General features: G+C 39.6%; 3 protein-coding genes across 3 annotated transcripts; 2 read left to right on the top strand and 1 right to left on the bottom strand.

Annotated features, from left to right (window-relative positions):
- The first annotated feature begins 1,681 nt into the window (after positions 1-1,681).
- On the top strand, positions 1,682-8,292 carry LOC129602635 (uncharacterized). Its single transcript, XM_055501712.1, has 8 exons — positions 1,682-1,857; positions 1,957-2,941; positions 3,962-4,287; positions 4,818-5,522; positions 6,592-6,768; positions 6,938-6,971; positions 7,213-7,348; positions 7,434-8,292. Exons 2-8 carry the CDS (start codon positions 2,367-2,369, stop codon positions 7,521-7,523), a joined length of 2,043 nt encoding a protein of 680 aa, XP_055357687.1. The 5' UTR covers positions 1,682-1,857; positions 1,957-2,366; the 3' UTR covers positions 7,524-8,292.
- Positions 8,293-11,715: 3,423 nt separating this feature from the next.
- LOC129580592 (uncharacterized) lies at positions 11,716-16,922 on the top strand. Its single transcript, XM_055471185.1, has 11 exons — positions 11,716-12,356; positions 13,297-13,544; positions 13,936-14,010; positions 14,404-14,945; positions 15,153-15,315; positions 15,388-15,482; positions 15,617-15,698; positions 15,964-15,997; positions 16,146-16,281; positions 16,397-16,432; positions 16,618-16,922. Exons 1-11 carry the CDS (start codon positions 11,869-11,871, stop codon positions 16,684-16,686), a joined length of 1,968 nt encoding a protein of 655 aa, XP_055327160.1. The 5' UTR covers positions 11,716-11,868; the 3' UTR covers positions 16,687-16,922.
- A 110-nt stretch (positions 16,923-17,032) lies between these two features.
- Positions 17,033-20,020, bottom strand: LOC129580594 (E3 ubiquitin-protein ligase znrf2-like). The gene is made up of 4 exons (XM_055471188.1): positions 19,136-20,020; positions 17,991-18,086; positions 17,772-17,877; positions 17,033-17,571 (listed from the first exon to the last, which is right to left on the bottom strand). The coding sequence occupies exons 1-4, from the start codon at positions 19,527-19,529 to the stop codon at positions 17,514-17,516; spliced, it is 654 nt and encodes a 217-aa protein (XP_055327163.1). The 5' UTR covers positions 19,530-20,020; the 3' UTR covers positions 17,033-17,513.
- Between the last annotated feature and the right edge of the window lie 283 nt (positions 20,021-20,303).

Raw genomic sequence — 20,303 nt, 5'->3', positions numbered from 1 at the left:
ATTATTATCAGTAGTCCAACGGTACGTATTAATTAACATTGTCAAACTAATTTTAATAAGCCTTGCTATAATTATAGTAGCATTGGGTGGTCAGAAAAGTTTCTACACTTCGGCTTAGAAAAGCAGTAAATCACTGCGGTATAAGCTTGATCGTTTTGATCATAAAATGAAATTATTAATTTCATTTTATGATCAAAATTATAGTGTTGCAATCCGGCAAATTTCAACACGCGAACACCATGGACACCACGTTCTGCAATTTTTTTTTAAGTATGATCGGATCCGTTTTTTTTACAGAAAGTTGTTTCTTAATAAGTTAATATATATTGCCTTCAATTACAGTTTGGAGAAAAATTATTAACATTACAAACATTACAAACTTGAAATTACTACCGTATACGTAGTAGATATTACTGCAATCGAGAAATCTTTAAATCAATAGCTTGGTCACGACTTATGTTAAGGGTGACCATCGGCCGAACGTAGGAATCGCTGTCAAATGCTTTCTCAGCAACGATCAAGCAAGCAAGCAATCAAACGTATTTTAAAGCATTTTTCTCAACTTCGACAACTACGATATAGGCGTAAACTGAGCCTATTCCGTTGCAATTCCGAGACTACCTTTCGGGAACAGCGTTACTTACTAATCCGCACACGCTGATGTCATTGGCTGAAACCAGCTCAGAATCTCCCGACAGGTCGCCGACGATACACCCGCAACGCCGCAAGCATAAATGAGTTGCATTTATGTAGCATACCAGACCTGGAAGATGCGTTTAATTGAGTTAATTTGGTTTAATTTGAGCTGATTACCGGGCACATGTCTATTCGCTTATATATAGCTACGTAGCTCTTGATGTTCACTTGGGACATCGTTCTGTTCTTATTCCTGTACGATTCTTGCGCAGAGAGTACATTTAAAGTGCTTATCTGTATTAATCTGACGGCAAAATTATACATTACGCACGTAATACAGATGAAAGTTTACGTAATTCTTATTACTGGGAAGTGGGAACTAGGAAGTGGCAACGATGCTCTAAAAAAGACATTTCTTTCGGAATACTTAAGAAGTTTTAACATGGGAAAGTGGAATCGATCCAAAAATAATGGAAAGCGATCATTTTGTGTCACATACCGACGGTTTGTTGTGCCGGTTGATTACCCTTATGTACAGCTATAAACGTTCTGGATATTACAGTTGGTCAACTTGAGGAGTAAGTCTGCAAAGGACTACGTTAATACATAAATTACGTCATCATGCAGGTGACAATGTTGCTGTAGCGGCACTAATTTATCGAGACTTTTTAGTTTTAATAGAAGTATAATGCTGATTATACTCCTGGAGCCTCGTGGTTGCCTTTTTTATTCAACCATGTAGAAACTGTGGATGTTTCACTTCACCTCCTGAGCTCGTGTCAAAATTAGTCGTCATATTCTATTCGGTTGCGCTTAACGCTCATTAATACCTCTCAAAAATTAGAGGACTATCTGACGCAGGCAAGTGGAGAGTGTTCTACATCCCGTAAAGCTTTGATTATCCAGGAAAGTTGTCTTATGGAATCTGCTTGGGATTGCATACAAGGCCGCTCTCGTTGGGATTTGTGCAAAGCAAGTCAAAATCAATTCTCAACCGAACATTCATTCATACGGGAGTCCTGCCAGCTATGCCTACTGCATTACACTGCACCGTGAGCGAGTCTAAGAATAAAGAGCACCTTAATTGCCGTAGTAATCGCTTGGACTTTTTAGCGCTACTAGACCTATCAATCTTGTATCCCTACCTTCATGACAAGGGGAAATGCTTTGTGACAGTTTGAGTTCTGCAGTCCGTTTTCCCGGTTTTTCGACTTTAGAGAGGTAATTACTCACGCGTATACGTGCGCAGAGAAACGCGATGCCATGATACCGCTAACATGTTATTTCCTTTTAAACAGAGGCTTTGCGTTTTTCTTACAGGTTGCAATTTTCTCTCGTGCCGGCTGTTTCACCTTGGGTATATCCGTTCTGTTTTATATTAATATTTAATTGATCAATCCCAAAATTTCGGCACCATTAGTCATGACAAGTCAGTACAGTGATCACGCAACACTTTTTCCTCTAACGTAAAGCGAAAGGTCAATTTGTGGATGCGGCATTTTAATCGTCCCGGCGGTTCATTTATAAGCAACACGAGCGCACGGTGCGGCATACCTATATAAACGGTACTCTGGAGTAGCTTCAGATGATCACACACCGTCACATTTTGTTGACGAGAACGTAGTGATTAACTAAAAGAAGACAAGTACTGATTCCCTACTTCACCGCTCATCTCCACTATTAGTTATCTGATTTATGACATCCAGCGATATAATCAGGAATGCGGCAATATGGTACTCAGTAGCAACAATAAGATTGAGAATGGTGATGCCATTCCTGCTGATGCTAATCCTACACCGGTGGTTAATCATAATGGCACGATTTCCGGTTCTGTGGCGGATATACTGAAAGAACGGTCTTCTCTGCATAATGCGGATCATGGCAGTGCTCGCGATCATGAACGACGCGCTTCCGTTACGACATTTGCTTCCAGTGCCGGTGATACTAAACGCTACGACGGCGTCTCGATAACCACCGGTCGGAGTGGTCGGAGTTCATTATCACGCCGCTCCAGAATCCTCGTGGGCTACTGTGTGGATGATCCGCGGACTGTCAAAGGGCGACGGATCCAGATGACCAAGATGGTGTGCCTGGCAGGGATTCCCATTTTAATTCTGATTATTCAGTCAGGAATATCCGTGTCGCAAGCCTTAACGGAGCAGCGCGTATCCAATGCTTTTATCGCGCAACTGGAGTTTGCCATTCAGACCGGATACGCCGTACATGCCTTAGGCCTGGAACGGGGGACGACAACATTCTTTGTCGCAATGCAAGAGAAATCATTGTTCGAACCAGTGATGAAAAGGTATTGCATTCAGCATTGTACTGATGACAGGCAAAAACTAACAGGAAACTGATGGATATTAATTATGTCGCTTGAACTCTTCTTGGATAAATTACTTCGCATACGAGCAATGAGAACTAGACACACCTTCGCAGCATGACTTAATGAAAGTCAACCGATCCCTTATTTGCGTGTCGCTGCATAACGCTTGTGTTTTTTGAGTGTAACAAATTTCTCAACGTACTTCTGCCCTGTAACTTATGCTCCGAACTTATGCTCCGAACTTATGCTCCGAAACTTATGCTCCGAAACTGATATCGATGCATATGAAAGTAGTAATTCCAGCATACAAAACGCTTAATCGATATATGTACTACATAATTATAGTATGAGTCTCTGGTCTCTTGGTTAAAAAATATGCTTGTGGATCGTTCAGTTAATCTTAAAAATCTTTTATAATAAAACCTGGTTTTGTTTTTCTAACTTTTTCATGTATATATACCAAAAACGTAACGGAAAGTAACTGCCCTAGTACGAGCGAAGTTCACCAAAACTAATTTAAATTTAATTTAAAGTTCACCCAAACAGTTAAATAAGTGCACCGGATGTGATCGGACGTCTGGTTTGAAATCAGGGTTTTGCCTTTTAAGATCACACAACTACTGTTTATAATTCCCGTGCGAGCTCAGAGCTGATTGGTTTTGTTTTCAGAACTGCAACAATATTACTAAATCAAACCACTTTACGCAGTATGCCATTGTGACTGCTTTACGGAGTGCAAATTTATGTTCTAGAATCTGTTATGGCTGATCAAGAAAGCAGTTAATGCGAAACTGGAACATATTGCTGCCTAATTGTTTTGTGCTGTCGCTTGTGTAATTTTTTGGTGCTCTGAATAAGCAGTAAAAATGCGTATTACGATATTTATTCTTCTTCTGACTAACCGTCACAGAGATCCGCGAAATATAAAAAGGAGTATTTATAATTATTGTAGCTCAAAGTAAATGGTAGTCCACTTATACATGTGTGGCATCGTTCTAGGCGACTTATGGTAGACGCGGCCTTAAAAAATATGACCCACTGGCCAGCCGTCAAGGATGGTACGTTTGAGTTCGAAAATAAACAGGAGCTAACTCTAAGAGTGCTGGTTAACCGCGTCTTTGTCAATACGAGCACGCCGGAAGAACAGCTAACTTTCTTCACGGATACTATCATTGCGCCATTGTTAAGATGGGTTGGAGATGCTGTTATCAAATCGGAGTCCCAAGAACAACGCTGGCAGGATTTGGTAGCATATTACACATTTATCATTGCCAAGGAGGGATTCGCAGCTGAACGCTCATCAGGAACTGTATTTTACGCCCGCGGTAAGAAACGTGAGCAGCATAAAGTGAACTGACGTCATTGGGTTAATTATTTATAACCTATACGAATACTTCTGTATGTACTTACAACATATGTATACAATATAGGAAACAACCCGTGCGCACTATCCCTTGTTTGGATTTTTTTTATAGTTTGCGACGCAGGATAAGAAGAATACAAAACTGCAGTCGAAGTTTTCCATAAATGATTATTAACATAATTCATTATTAACATGTAACGCGCTATTCACATTATCTGTTCCACATAGTCAAGCCAACTTGTAAACCAGGCATCTGGTTCTGTATCGAAAATTTGAAACGTTTGGACTTGCCTACCTATATAGTAATCGTACAAAGTATTCTGTACTGCAGTATTCATTGAGCGTAATCAATTATGGAAAAACATATTTACTTTAATGGAAAAATTTATTTACTTTAATTTTTCTGTTCATCTTATACAAATAAAAGGCAAAATATACGTATGCAGTTAAATTTCGGTGTCTACTGTCTACTTAATATGAAATGTTTTACAGGAAATATGACGAAGAAGCAATATAAGTGGTACCTGGACAAACGATCTCAGGGCAACGCCTTTTTAAACAAAAGCATGCAGTTTAACCCAACGATTCAACAGATACTAGTGGACAAATGGTACACGTCCGATCTGGAAAAAAACGTTACACTGGAGCGTGTACGAATCGATGAAAATAATTATGTTCCTGATCTTGAACGTGGAAATTTCTATTACGACCAGATGAGCAAATTCCAGAGTGTTCTTTTTGACATAGAAAACACTCTGACAAAAAATATTACAAATACTTTAAATGATGCTGTGAGTGATTCAGCACGGACAGTGGCGGCACAGCTCTTCGTGGTGATTTTAGCGTGTTGTTTATTCCCGAGCATTATCTTCTTCCTCACGCATATTACTGGCCAAATACAGACCTTTGCGGCTGTGCTCCAAACGAAAAACGAAGAAATTATGAAAGAGAAAAAGCGAACGGATGCTGTACTGAACCATTTATTACCTCGGCAAGTTGCGGAGAAAATCAAAAGTGGTCAACCAGTATATCCGGAGAGTTACGATCAAGTAACGGTTTTCTTCAGCGATATTGTTCAGTTTACCGACTTTAGCGCTAGCTCCACTCCACTTCAAGTTGTTGATACTCTGAACAAATTATATACAATTATGGATAAACGGATTGAGGCGTATGACGTGTACAAAGTCGAAACAATTGGTAAGTGGTGACTGTATGTATTGTATTACAGCCCATAACGTACGGCTTTTAAATTACTTACTAACTTTCCAATATCATTCATAGAAGGGTAGCATTATGGTTTTACTGATGTACCGCTTACGCTACCGAATCTGAAAAGGCTAATTATAAATAATAAGCATGGGCTAATAGCCTAATAATAATATTTTCGTATTAGGCGTCGCGTCTGATGGTGGATACGGAGTGCTTAATACGAGAATCGTGCAAAAACTTTCAGTTCATAAAACAGTAAAAAGATGTTTTATTGGTTTGTTGTTTCTGTGCAAAACTCAGTGCAGCCATTCTTCCTAAAACATGTACAGCTACAGTCGCCACAGGATGCGAAAAGCTTTTTTATACGGAAGTGCGGTTACGTACACCGGAACTACGGTAAAATACTTGAAAGTGGTAATTTCCCCATTCGTCACAGATCCGCGTGCTGGTAAACTGTCGATCAAGTGCAATTTGAGATAATGACCAAAAGGGGAATCAACACCAGGCTAATGCACATTGGTTAATACTTTAAGCCCATAATCATTAAACAGTGGCCTGCGGAAGTAATTCAGCTGTATAGTTTTTGTGACCTATCTGATAGCTTCCAACGAATTTGGCTTAACCTTTTAGCATTTCAAAAGTTTCTCACAAGCAATCGTTTGGCACACGCACACTTTTTTTTGTTCTACTAACGGTTTTTATCTAAAAATAGCGTTATCATCCCTCGGAAAACTATTACTAGTAATTTAACTAGATACATATTTCATGTTTTCTAATCCAGTTACACGTTTTAACGAGGTTACCCACTGTTTAATGAACCTGATCACTTTACGATTGCTTTGTTTGTCCATAGTACGTATACGCAGGCTTTTTATGTATTCTCCATCTACCGAAATATACTACATTAAGTGAAAAAATGAAAAATCAAACATTAAATGCTAATCGCGGTTCACCGAGCCTGATTCTGCGAGTACAATTCTCATGCGTATCGGGCTTGCCGGTATCATAACACAGTATTACCCCATTTGTGAGATCGTTATAACAGAAGTGCTTTTAGGTGACGCTTATTTATGCGTATCGGGCTTACCGGAGCGCAATGGGAACAAACATTCGTATGAAATTGCCTGTATGAGTCTCGATCTTCTGAAAGATGTTTCGGGAATCCGAATGCCTCACAAGCCGGATTATGAATTACGATTACGTATCGGGCTGAATACTGGACCGTGTGTTGCAGGTAAGTCGCGGAGTGTCTCTTTTCTCTGCATGCACTCGTAATCCTGCGAGAGCTATAAATGGTGCCGAGATTGTGGCATTTTTGGGGAAATGGTCATACGGTAGATTTAACAGTTTACTGTGCAGTTTGCCGAGTCACTCCGCATTAAATTAATCCTTGTCCGCCTTAGGTATTACCGGGATAAAAATGCCTCGCTACTGCATGTAAGTTTAGGCGTGTTACAATATGACCGGAAACGGATTAACATGTAAAAACGTACAATTTCCCGATAATTAAAAGTTATAATTAAAGCCGAAACTCGGTCACGAGGCTTTACTGAATTCACGTGAGGCATAATCGTAATTCGTGAATGCGTTAACCTTTACGCTAAAGGCCGAGTTTTCGATCCTTAATTATGTACACCAGCCGCCGAAAACTGAGTGGTAGTTTGCTTTTGAATTTCAGATTCGGTGATACCGTGAATACAGCCAGCCGAATGGAATCGAATGGAGAGCCGTTAAAAATTCATCTAAGCACAGCCACCTATGATGCATTAACATTTTTTAACATCTTTGAAATGGAACGGCGTGGAGAAATGAATGTAAGGTGCACTGGCATTAACACAGTAAACTAGAAGAAAATGGAGAAAATCAAAATTTGTTCAAGGCCGTTGTAATGGGCTGCAGATCAAAGGAAAAGGCTTGATGGTAACCTACTGGCTGATGTCTAAAAAGGCAACCAAGAGAAACCTATTCGGTCCGGAGGTCAAAGCCTAGATGGAAGTTTAATTGATTGCTGTCGCGGCAAGGTCGCCTGGAGCAATCCACGTAGTTTCCGGTCTGCCGCACGGACATGCTGGGCTGAGATCCTTTGCGACGCGCCGGTACTGAGTGTGCCTGTAAATTTCGCTAAGATTCGGCGAGGTTGTTTCACCGATCATATTGTACAGTGATGTCTAATTTTGCGACACACATTGTTCCATGCTGGCGTGCCATGTGACATCGTTCGCAGGGCGCCGGCGTTCGTTCCACTCCCTGTGCCTTACAGCTGTGTTAAATAGCTACAACACTAAAAGGATCCGCAGCGGGAAACCTTTGAGAACCGGAAACAGTTTTATGAAATGCCTGTACTAAGTGATTATCATCCACGTTACCAGTTCTTTCGTTCATTTCGCAGATTTTTCGGCAAAGATTTAATTTGCTTCTAATATTTTCGGTGCCTAATTGTACTCTGCAGTACCGAACAAAATGTTATGCAAAAGAGTGTGTGAGGTCTTATCACACTTTGCGATGCTTGTGCGCTATGGTAGGCGATGTGCAAAAATTTGTTACTTAGCGCACAAATTTCTGTGAATACTACATGTATTCAGATTACACCGGTTGGTATAAGAATTGAAAATCTCCAACCAACGGATGCGATGCAGGATGCTTAAATATTATTGCTATAAGTCGATGATTAATAAAATAATTTGATGCCTTCAAAAGTCTCTAAGGTTATCCATGCAGTGCGCTTTTACTTATTTTTGGTGACTAAAAATACGATTTGAATCAGGTGACTATTAAAATTGCGCATGCTACTGCGATAAATGTATATGTAGTCAATTACCTGTGATATTAAATGAATGTCTATACCGAATAAAGTTCGCTCCACAAAAATTCTCGGTTTCTTCCTGACTGTGAATGTACGAGTATATTATTGTCGCAACAGCCTATCTGCAGCTATAGTGGCTACGTCTGTCCGAGTGCGGTGGCGATATATCTGCAGTCCTTACCACCTTTACCGTGATTATGCGGTTACTGGGATGAAAAGTTGGCTCGACCGGCAACAATACGACCGAGGAGGTTCTTAACTGACTTGACACTATTACTCAGGTGGCTCCAGCTGGGATACTGGTTCATTCCAAGCGGTCAAACGAACAGCATAACTCACGTCTCACGGCATATTTAGTGACAAGGGTGTTCAAGAAACGTAGCAGGGATAGCTCGAAGCGCTGGAACTGCGGTCAGTTTGTATAAGTACTTTTGCTGCTATTCATCGAAATGTTATAATATTAAGGCCGCGCTGCCATTTGTATTGCTCGCAACATTTTGGAAGACTGTATGCGTAACAGGTTATATACACAGGATACAATATCGTTAAAGGATAAGTAATGGTTTTATGTTTTTTATTCTCAGCTGCGACAGCTCTCAAGCCTCTCATGAAACGAACAATATTAACCGCGATTAGCTTAATTACTTTAAGCTAATCACGGTTCAAATCAATTATAATATTATGATTACCTGTTTCTTCAAATGATCTAACGGAGTTACGGAACCTACTTATGGTTAACTGCGCAAGAATCAACATCAATCAATCGTATTCAATTGTTCGTCAGTTTAGAACCTAAAGGTATCTGTAAATAAGTAATGTGCACCGGTACCTGGATCAGTTTAAAGACGCTTCGACCTGTAATAGGCGTTTTCAAGTTAAAACCCCATCAATTTGAATGGTAAACAGTTCCTAAACATAGTTTACCTGTGAATTTAGTTCAGTTTAAGGCGAATGGAGTTAAATTTTAATTTTCAGTTTTTTAAATAAAAAAAAACATGAGGGCCAAAACATTTTAAGAAGTGTGCGTATATATCAACATCCAACGGGTATTCAAAGATATTCTGCTGACTGCTTTCACTTACAACTTTGTAGCATGGTTTGTTTATATTGTTCTCTTAGTTTTGCTACAATCAGGATTGCTCCAGTACAACGAGACACACTATAACAACCAGAACTGGTCCTATACAAGGAGACAGACGAAGAAAAACAACCCAGAAAAGCCTTAATTTAGTTTGTCCATTATAATCGCAAGGTTAAATGCAACTTGTCAATATAATAAAATAAACATTCCAAGTTTAGCAAGAAAGAAATTATTTGGCGAGTGCGGCATATATAATTGTACTACCAAGCGGCACCGACTTTCGTACACTTGCATGCACGATGGAGAAATTAACAATACGTATAAATAGTTTTACTGTAATTGTTACACAAATACAGTATGCAACATGTAGAACAGCACAGTACAGTAATTACGTACTTATCAACGGTCGATGATACAGAAAAATAATATAATACTTTGTAGTAGTAGTTACACTGCTAAACAGTGTTTACTGTTCCGTTGTGAATAATATAGCTGAGCGTACACACCCCACTAACCAATAACAGTCACAGGCTCTCAAATAAAAATCGAAAAGACGGGCCATTCAGCAACAACCAACGGTAGTTACATAATACAAATGAAATTAAAGGAGTTTCGTTAAGAACGCCAGAATCAGGTAATTCGGATATTGCATTCAAGTCCAGTAACAGATCTTGTGACTGGTTTGCCCGAATCGTTTGAGTACCTCCGAACCCGCATTCTGTTGAGCGTAACCTTTATTTACCTAAATTGTTACGTCCTTATTCAAACAATCTTAAAAGAAGGTACCACAGTATAAGAGAGTACGAAAGAATTTTCAATACTCTTTTTGAAAATCATAAATGTAAACAGTGCCCGTGAATTACCAAAAAAAGTTGAATTAATCAATTTTTCCACAATATTTCTGTACGACATATGTATAACAAAAAACACACGTGATAGCCGAGGTGCGAAATGCCAACGAAGTAAGGGCGCAGTATCCAATAGAAAATCCCACAAACAGCACAAAATCCATTTATATTCATACAGTGTCGTAATGAAACATGAACTGCGACCCAAACTTAAATAACAAAACTTAATATGGTTACTGGAAAAATAGTTTATAAATTTCATCATTCTAAATCGTCTATACCATAATCGCACGTCGCCTTAATATAGCGGAAGTTGCAATTTTTACAAGATCTTCAGGTGTTCATAATAGCCACCTATGAATATAAAATCTGGTCTCGCTTTAGCTAAGTACATTGACACCAACGAAAACATCAACAATTATACATAATAAGACATACCGGCTTTTTATTTTTAAGCACCATGAATTAAAAGAGTGTTCTTCGAAGACGACAAAGAATTAAGCGGCTTATTCTTGAGATGCATAAAATGTTAAAAGTGCCGGATTGCCCTCCAGAAGTATTTCCGTTCACATAAAGTTCTAATTAACAATAAGATCTTCGGGTTATGTGTCATATGCAACTGCTTGCAATTGCAAATTGCAATCTGGCACGCCATGGCCAGATCTAGAGTGCAAGTGATCTCATGTAACCTGCGCTTGCATCGCTAATTGTGTACTAAGACAAACTGAAAACATGCAAAATCGGATTACGACAGCGACAAACTGCATGGTCAAGATCGACTGCAAATTGAAATTCAGCAGAATTAAGCCATGCTCCCAACGTACGCACAGAGCGACACGAGAAAGGTCATGCCTGGGAGTGCACAAATGCTTACGGTTCTACAAGAATCGAATCAATAACCGCAGAGCCACGCCTGTTAATTTCTGCAGTGGATCGTTTGGCCTTGTAAACATACCAAAAACCTATAGAAACCGTTGATCCCTTCCATCGGCCATAATATGATAATTTTTCCAAACAGAGGTATGACAAAAAACTTTTATCGGAAATTTTGCGCCTATGATGTTTTGATAGGCAGATCGCCGGGACGGGTCAGGCAAAGTGGCTTTACAAAATACTTTATCAGGTCTAAATAGGATTGCAAATTGCTGTCAGCAGGCGGAATGTTGACATTTCGTAAGTTTGAGAGAGGTTTATGGCTAACTCCAAACCGCCAAAGTACAGCCAATTTGGTCTTCATCGATTAGGCGAGCCAACAGCAAGTTAGCTGGGCATTCCGGCCTTCGATTTTTGCGGAGGCACGCTTTTAACGTAAGCATTGTTCACCTGTCGCGCGTGCTACCCGGGGAGCAACATAATGAAACCAATGCAACGGGAAGGAGGCATTAAATATGTATTAGGCTTATGGGACGGGACGCGGGTTTTTATCTGCTCCAGCAAAAGCAACTTTCATGTTTTTTAAGCAGCTCGCGAAGCGAAACGTAATAAGGTGTCAATTTTCAGTGCTAGGCTGATCGAGCCACTACATACCACCTGGAAGTGGCTAATAGTACATCGAATTGTATAAGCGACAAGATATTGTTCAGTGGTAGATATATATTGTATATGGCTACGGAAAAACTTGGTAACGGCACGGATTTCCCGCATCCTCCACCGCGATTTCCTTCTAAACCCCGTTTACCAAATAACCATATGGACAACGGTAATCGAGCGTCTTCGGTGGCGACACTGAGCTCAGTGACCTCCAAAAAATTTGATGCCCTTTCTACGACAACCGGACATAGTTCTATCTCACGATTAAAACTCGCACTGGGACGTTGTTCCGATGATCCGCGAACAGTCAAAGGACGTCGTTCGCAGCTAGCTAAAATCCTGTTGTTGGCCGGTATTCCCATTGTTATTCTGTTAATACAAACCGGTTTCGCTGTGAAATCGGCGCTGACCGAACAACAAGCGGCTAGTGCATTTCGTAAGGAGGTGGAATTTGCGATTCAAGCGGGCGCAGTTGTGCATGCACTGGGACTGGAAAGAGGCACAACGACGTTTTACTGCGGGATGATGATTGACCGATTACTCGCTCCAGTGTTGGTCAGGTAAATCGCGCAAAACATATGGTTCTCGCAAGTCGCAACAGATATTTAAAGTGTGTTTTTAATATAACATCTGCCACCTTGTTTTTTGAAAAACGTTACGCTATGACCATATATAGTTAAGCGGGTAATATGTTTTCGTGGAAATCGGTTTAGACATACTCTGTAGCTGCTAATATTTAGTTTCGCCTAAGTTTCTGGTTACCGATTTTACTTGCAGGAGATGCACAAGCATATAGACAAAGCATTGAATCAAGTATGCTAAATCGTCCACAAAAATTACCACTCAAACAGACAATATGCTGCTGTGATACGTGATTTCGCCGAACACTAAATGAGTGGAGTAGTTTTGATAATTACCGAAACGTCCAGATTAAGCAATCACAAACGTTTTATAGGTGGTACGACTGGTATTAAAATTGTTTAGGGTCCAAATAAAATCATTATTGCATTGAAACCTGTACTACAATATCTGCACAATATCTGAGTGCGCTTTTTAAAATATCATATCTCCTTATTAACAAAATTCTTCTCGATGCTTCATTATTTTTTTTTGCAACAGACGTAGTAAGTAGAAGTATGGAAGCATTGATGAGTTGGTGTAGTTTAGTCGAAAACGTTTCTAGTAACATAACATTGTTCCTGCTTCGCGCTGCATCATGTAATACCACTTCAAAAAGAATGTTAAATACACAAATGTTAAATGTTAAGAATGTTAAATACACCTGCTCAAGTGAACGCGAATTGCAGCATCCGGAAAAAATAGCGGATTTACTACTGTAAATCGATGCTCAACGCGGGCAGCTTCTCTCGAGCTTAGACAATAGATGGATTAGCGCAAGACGTATTGAAATTACAAAACGTACGTACCACCTGTATTGTACTCGTATACAGATTCAGCGCCAGTGGATCAAGTTGCTAAAACCAGGTGCAACTTTTTCAGGAGGAAAATGGTCGACGATGCGCTTAATAAAATGACCTTGTGGCCAACAACCGGACGACCGGACGATTTTTATGCGACAAAACAGGATATGATCTTACAGATCGTGCTGAATCGGATATTCGTTAATTCGTCCACTCCGGATGCCCAGCTCACCTTCTTCACCGACATGGTAGCGGGGCTTCTAAATTGGATCGGATCGGCTGTTGTCCAGTCGCAATCGCAGGACCAACCATGGCAGGAATTAGTTGGTAAATTGCTAAATTGTAATACGTAATACTTATTGTACTTAATACTTATTGTAATTGTAATTGGTAAATTGTAATACGGCAGCATACTAGCACTTTTATATATACGTATAACAGTAGGTATGTACGTATAGCGGTATAATATAATATTAGGTACAAGCTTGCGCTGAATTTCAACCAGAACTATATAAATTGTTAATACGGTACAATACCGGCCGGTACATGCTCGTGTGTATACAACTTAGGATAAAAATTTACTGCAAGTATGCAAATATTAATGCATTATAATGCATCAGTACAGATCTGTACGTAATGAAAACCTCTATTCTCTGAAAAAAGGCTCACATGTGTGTTTTTGTGTGCCGACATCTTATTGTTGAGCTTGTACCTTTAGGTTATCACTTATTCATATCGGCAAAGGAAGGCTTCGCTGCAGAAAGGTCATCTGGAACTATTTACTATTCCAAAGGTTGGCTTGGTGTATAAAATGACGTAAAGACCTTTATACTGCATTTCTACTCATTTATTAACTGGAAACTAGGATGCGTGGACAATAGCATATTAAGAAAATATCTGTTTGTCCAGATAATTTTTTAAAAATATTTATGCAGGCGAAAGCGAATTTTGTTATGTGTATTGATTATCGCTATATAATTAACACTGGGGCAGTAAACGGTACCCGCGGAATTATGGATGTCAACAAAAACATCAAAAGAAACGCTCGCTTACAGCAGTTCATTTATAGTTTTAATAACAGTACTTGAAGTATGTGTTTTGAATGTTTTGAACTAATTTTCTGAAAAATTTACATGTCAAGTCTACTGTTTGATATAAACACAAGTTTATGCAATGGTGCTTCCAGGAAACATGACGACGGACGAATATATTTGGCACCTGGACAAACGATCACAGGGTCAAGTTCTGCTGAATAAAAGCCTACAGTATGATGCCTATATTTCTAAAATGCTTGAACAACGCTGGTATTCTTCGGGATTAAGAAGGAATATAACGGCACAACGGCAGCTGATTAACGAAAACAATGGCTATGTTGACATTGACCTCGGACTGTTCTACTATGCACAAATGACCAATTTCCAGAACATATTATACGATATTGAGACAAATCTGACAGCCAGTATTACCAATAATTTGAGTACAGCAGTGAATGACTCCAATATTTCCCTGTGGATTCAGATATTTGTCGTCATCGTTGCTGCCATCTTGTTTCCCAGTGTGATCATACTATTAAACCATATTACCTCGCAGATACACGGTTTTGCACAAATACTGCAAACAAAAAACGAGGAAGTTATGCGGGAAAAGAAGCGTACCGAAACTGTGTTGAATCAGCTCATGCCGCGACAAATTGCCGAGAAGATAAAAATGGGACAGCCTATATATCCGGTAAATAAGTGCAAGTTACATTCACCTGCATCGATGCACGCACATAAAACTTAAGCATGTTACCGTTAATGCCATTCTGGATCTGCATCCAGCACTTACAATTGTTTAGCAAGCATGTATACGAGGAGCATTCATTTCTATTTGACCAGCTAATTTTAACCGGACGAGTAATGTAGTACGTAAATACAAAGCGATGTTTCGTTGCAGGAATCATTTGATCAAGTCACAATATTCTTTAGTGATATTGTATCGTTTACGGATTTAAGTGCCGCTTCGACGCCGTTGCAAGTCGTGGATACCTTAAATAAGTTGTACACAATTATGGACAACAGAATCGAAGCGTACGATGTATATAAAGTCGAAACAATAGGTGGGTGTTATGGGATTCCAGGCCCAATGTAAGGTCAATCTGCATATTCTGATTATATATTGATCATGCTAGGTGACGCTTATTTATGCGTATCCGGACTTCCGGAGAGAAATGGAAACAAACATTCCTTTGAGATAGCATCCATGGCTTTAGAGCTAATACCGGATGTAAGGGATCTGAAACTGAGATATCGTTAATATACCTACCAGAACAACTTAAGCAACAATTACATAACCTCTCAGTCAGCGTGATGCCGGTATAGAAATGCCAAATACAGTTACACGAAAAAATATGATTTCAGGTGAGCGGAATCGTGCTTCCTCATAAGCCAGAGTATCGGCTCAGAATAAGAATTGGTATTCACACTGGACCATGCGTTGCCGGTTAGTGTGCCTAAAACTGCGGTCATGCAAAACATTATCCTGTAGGAAAATTTATAACAACCCAAAAGCTGTTTCGGGTATTGGCTCATGTTTGATTTTTATTTTCGTGAAAGTTATTCTTACCTTCGATAGCCTGACTGCGTTACGGTAGCTCATAGCCATACTTTGCATCCCATCAAGCACATGTACAATAGACTGCAGTATCTGTACCATTATCGCTACAGACTACAGTCAAAACGTATTTTACGCATCTTGTGCTTTTTAGGGGTCATCGGTAACAAAATGCCCAGATACTGCGTGTAAGTTGCGGATGAGTGGATGACCAAACTTTTGATTAATACTTGTTTATAATAACTGTGATGGCAAAATAACAGCTAATGGTAGATAACTACTGATAGCAAAATAACAAGAAGCTATTTATGCGTTCACTCATGCCAATCTGATCAGGTTCGGAGATACAGTAAATACTGCAAGCCGCATGGAGTCCAATGGAGAAGGGCTGAGAATTCACTGCAGCCAGTCATCGTACGACGCTATAACATTTTTCGGTGTATTTGAACTGGAGAAACGCGGTGAAATTCCGGTTAGTGCTTTTTCTCAATCTCAAACTTGGAGAATGTCATACATGCATGCGTATCATATATCTATACATGTATGTGCCACGTTTATTACTGGTGCGTAATTCTGGATGATTTCAGATAAAAGGCAAAGGCTTGATGACCACATACTGGCTGGTAAATAAACAGAACAATTATGTGGCCAATGTTAAATTTTTAACGTTTAATTTCAATGGCATTTTGAGTACTTAATCAAATACCGGAAGAAGAATATAGAACTGATTTCTGAGGATGTATTGTGGACAGCAGTAGAGGGCATCAAATTATCTGTCATGTCTTACGACGGTTGTTGTCATGCTTAGGTCGGCCGGAAAGAAACAAAAAGGAAACTTTTCGGACCGGAGGTCCAAGACAAACCTTCGAACGTTTAATGTAAAAGAGTAGACTGCTTGCCACTGTTCGTGGTTCTGTAAACGGTACTTATTTTATGATAACTTAAATTATTTACCAATGTAAATTCGATATTGCAGCTAATGAGCGCTTCTGCACTTGTATAATCGTCATAAAATCTTCTGCTGAAACCGGTTCCATGTTTAAGAGATTCCTTCTCAAATGCTGTGATACTGTTAAATTCTTCATTTATTAACGCCTTGCCGGGTTTGGCTCTTCGAGGATGTCTTCTATATAAGTCTTCAAACAAACTTCTGTGATAATAAATGAAAATAAACGAAAACGCTTACCGTGGTGTTTCTCATCTGTTACTAGTTACTACTAACTCTGCATACGAAAATTTCAGCATTATTCAGATAATGCCATGCAACAATTTTTTTGGAAAAAAACATCTTCACATGCCGAACTCACAGAATAAAAACAATCGTCTCTCAAAAACTTCAAACAAACCAAGCTATATATGTACAATCTACATTATCGGTGACAATTAAAACACAGAAACAGTATCTCGTTCAAACGGCAGATTATCGGCGAATGGCTCTGTACTGTACATGCATGCTATACACTGGCCAGCTAAAGAACACATTGTTAACCAATAACAAGCTCAAACAAATTCCTAAGAAAGCAATATCCGAAAATGTGCAAAATATACATACAACCGACGCAAACAAACGGATCAACCGATCAACTTCGGAAAGGAATGGATTAGCCGCCCTTCTGCTCCCTATCACAGAGCGGTCCCGACCTTCAAAGCTCAGCTGTACAATTTACACCATCCAATGCCGTATCAGCACTCTTCTCCATGGCATCAGTCTCCGGGGTGCTCCGGACAAGAGCGGTTTACTCTGAACCACGAATCGATGCACCTGAAAAATATTTGAGTCAGCTACTGTCATTTTCTCGCAAACATTACATGACTTCGAAAGACTGCATATGCTTCTGCAGACTAGGATGTTTTACATAACATGTAGCACATCTCTGCGCTTATAATCTACTTCTTATCTCTATTTCTTCATGAAAAGGAAAAAAATAATGCAACCAAGAAAAGCAATAAAATTAATTTCACCGTTTATGGTAAATGCAAAGGCATGGCAAACGCGCAATCGATTGTCCACACTCCATCTCGTCGAAACAGATAACACATTCGCCTTTAGGTTCCGTAAGGACATCCTCTACATAATTAAAAACGTTTCAAATTTAGTGTGTCAAAATGGCGAGCGCTAACCAAAGCCTGCATTGCTCATCGTAGTTTGGTGTTTTTCACAGAACAATTTACCGCGCTTACCGTTGTATTCCAGTCTTGGTTTAGTCAAACATTCCACCAAATGAAGCTCCACATTGTCAGAAGCAATCTGCTTGCCACAAACAGGGCATTTAATACCTGTATTAATAAACAACAATAGAGAATTTTAACATGTTTATTTGCGCAGGAACTTGCAAGCCTCAGCAAATTTTCCTTCAAGAATAACAAATTGTACGTGCGACCGGAAACCTCCCCTTAAATTCTGAATTTCTGATTCTTCGAAATAAAAATGTAATGACCTATGAACTTTGTTTAACTCAAAATATTCATACTTTAATAATTACCTCTATCAGGAATTTTTATTTAAATTCTAATCGAAGCATGTTCTCCTGTGATACCGTCAGGAGGCTTTGTTGCACATCAGACAGGAATCAGGTGCAGGAAGCAGACAGACTTGTTTGTTTAAAAATATGTCATGCCTTTCGCGGCTCCGCGACTAGTTGCGGACGACTAAACATGACCACCATAAAAAACTACAAGTACCTAACATGAGAAATGTAATCGTCATCGATTACTTAATTGCTATCTTATGGTTACACTTACAGTTTGCAAGCTCACGTAAGGCAACTTCAAACAACCGCCAAAATAAAACCTTTCACTTCAGCACACTGCACAGTAATATTTAGGGGACGATATCAAAACTTACTTCTATGATTGTAAAATACAAATGCCTCGTTAGCGAATCCTGATTTGTCGCAGATTTCCATTACTATCTCAAAGATTAGAAAATAAATTAAGAGACAACATCATAACTAACTGAACCAATAGTTCAATCACACGGTACACTTTCCTAGGCTACAAACTAACGATTAATTATTTAATGATTCTAGCACTCGCCTCGGGCACTAACTTGATTGTGAAAGAAAATCCCACAGTTACAACACGCTGAATGATAGGGTGATGAACTGTCACTGCGAATTCTGAAAAATACATGTACTTCTTACGCATACTAAAGCTGCTCCGCTCACACTTTAAACTTGAAGAATATTCAATAGTAATCAACACTGTAAGCAGACCATCCCAGAAAAAAGACTATCCCAGAAATTATCAAAATGTTTTACACGAAATCAGTTAACGGGTGGGAAAGGGTTATTTTACAGAAAAATTAATGCACATTAAAATATTACCTGCTAGCTGGAATAAGCGCAGAGGAAGAGATCCGGGAATCCTGAAAAAGGCGAAATTATCCTCAGCTTCCGGGGAGCTATCAGCGTCGGAGTCTGACATGGAGACGCCTGTATAGCGACTGTTCAGAAGAGCTCCACTCAGTTCCGTAGGTGATACTGCGCTCATACTGCGCGCTCGTCGGGCGGCACTACTCGAGCTCTCATGTCGCGAGGTGGAACTGCGACTCCCAGATAGGGGATGGTTACGGGATGAGGAACTAGTGGGAAATAGTTCGGCACTGGCCCCTGTGTTCTGGTGGGATCCCGATGATGACGGGCCATGAGGAAAGGTATCAGAGCGGGGCCGCGATGCAGGCTGGGATTGGGCTTGTGGCGTACTGGCTCGTCCTCCCATCTTCACGCAATCACGACAAGGAGGATCTCTTATCCGGTTAGCACAGTTTATGCTTTACAGGAAAATTGTCAACTTTACCGTAAAACGCCGAATTCGACGGATGTTATGTGACTTATATCATCAGGTGGAGGACAAAGTCGACTTTGTCTTCACACTTCAACAATCAACACTCGACAGTTTACAAATAATTATACGCTTTGCCAGTCCATACATCACGCTCACAGCTGTTACTCGATAGTCGATAGCAACGAAATGAACGAACACTACTAACTAATAAGTATCAAGCAATTAACCAAGCGAAATACTACTGTTCAATATACGATAAAGCCACTACTATTACAGCTTCTCATTCTAATTATCTAATACGTATAAAATGTTTCTTATAAGTTTAATAAGGTCTACCTAGCACTTAGCAGTACCGATTCGACTGATTGTGAACTCGAGATGGAAAAAACTGAGGTAACTCACATCCGTAAAATGAACGCAAAAATACTGTGCAATCAGCATGCACAAACTTAAGCCGTGACTTCCGCAAGTGACGTTTGGTTTTGAAAAGATCAATAGCCCGTACAATATGCTACGAGTCAGGGAGCCTAATGTAGGAAACAGTTTAACTCGTATAAAAAGATTCGTACTCGTAAAAAAGTGCTTTTCGTTAATTTTTCGATTCAAACTTCGGTGATTTTTGTAGGATTTTCGATGTTTTCCCTCACATTGTCAGTACCGACACTAAAGTAAGTACAGTATAACTATAGCCCAGGCAGACGATTGTCA

The sequence above is a fragment of the Paramacrobiotus metropolitanus genome, unplaced genomic scaffold, assembly GCF_019649055.1.
Source record: "Paramacrobiotus metropolitanus isolate TYO unplaced genomic scaffold, Prichtersi_v1.0 Parri_scaffold0000004, whole genome shotgun sequence".
Lineage (NCBI taxonomy): Eukaryota > Metazoa > Tardigrada > Eutardigrada > Parachela > Macrobiotidae > Paramacrobiotus > Paramacrobiotus metropolitanus.
The sequence above is the reverse complement of the archived record's forward strand: the minus strand, read 5'-3'. Positions and strand labels throughout refer to the sequence as shown.

Bases quoted from the DNA above. Each gene is read 5' to 3' on its own strand.
- LOC129580592 (XM_055471185.1), top strand. From the start codon at position 11,869: ATGGCTACGGAAAAACTTGGTAACGGCACGGATTTCCCGCATCCTCCA. The intron at 15,483-15,616 runs GTAAGGGATCTG...ATATGATTTCAG, and splicing joins CTTTAGAGCTAATACCGGAT to GTGAGCGGAATCGTGCTTCC. The intron at 16,433-16,617 runs GTAAATAAACAG...TGTCATGCTTAG, and splicing joins TGATGACCACATACTGGCTG to GTCGGCCGGAAAGAAACAAA.
- LOC129580594 (XM_055471188.1), bottom strand. From the start codon at position 19,529: ATGGGAGGACGAGCCAGTACGCCACAAGCCCAATCCCAGCCTGCATCG. The intron at 17,878-17,990 runs GTAAGCGCGGTA...TTAATTATGTAG, and splicing joins ACCAAGACTGGAATACAACG to AGGATGTCCTTACGGAACCT. The intron at 17,572-17,771 runs GTGAAATTAATT...AATATTTTTCAG, and splicing joins CTTTGCATTTACCATAAACG to GTGCATCGATTCGTGGTTCA.
- LOC129602635 (XM_055501712.1), top strand. From the start codon at position 2,367: ATGGTACTCAGTAGCAACAATAAGATTGAGAATGGTGATGCCATTCCT. The intron at 2,942-3,961 runs GTATTGCATTCA...GCATCGTTCTAG, and splicing joins TTCGAACCAGTGATGAAAAG to GCGACTTATGGTAGACGCGG. The intron at 4,288-4,817 runs GTAAGAAACGTG...AATGTTTTACAG, and splicing joins AACTGTATTTTACGCCCGCG to GAAATATGACGAAGAAGCAA.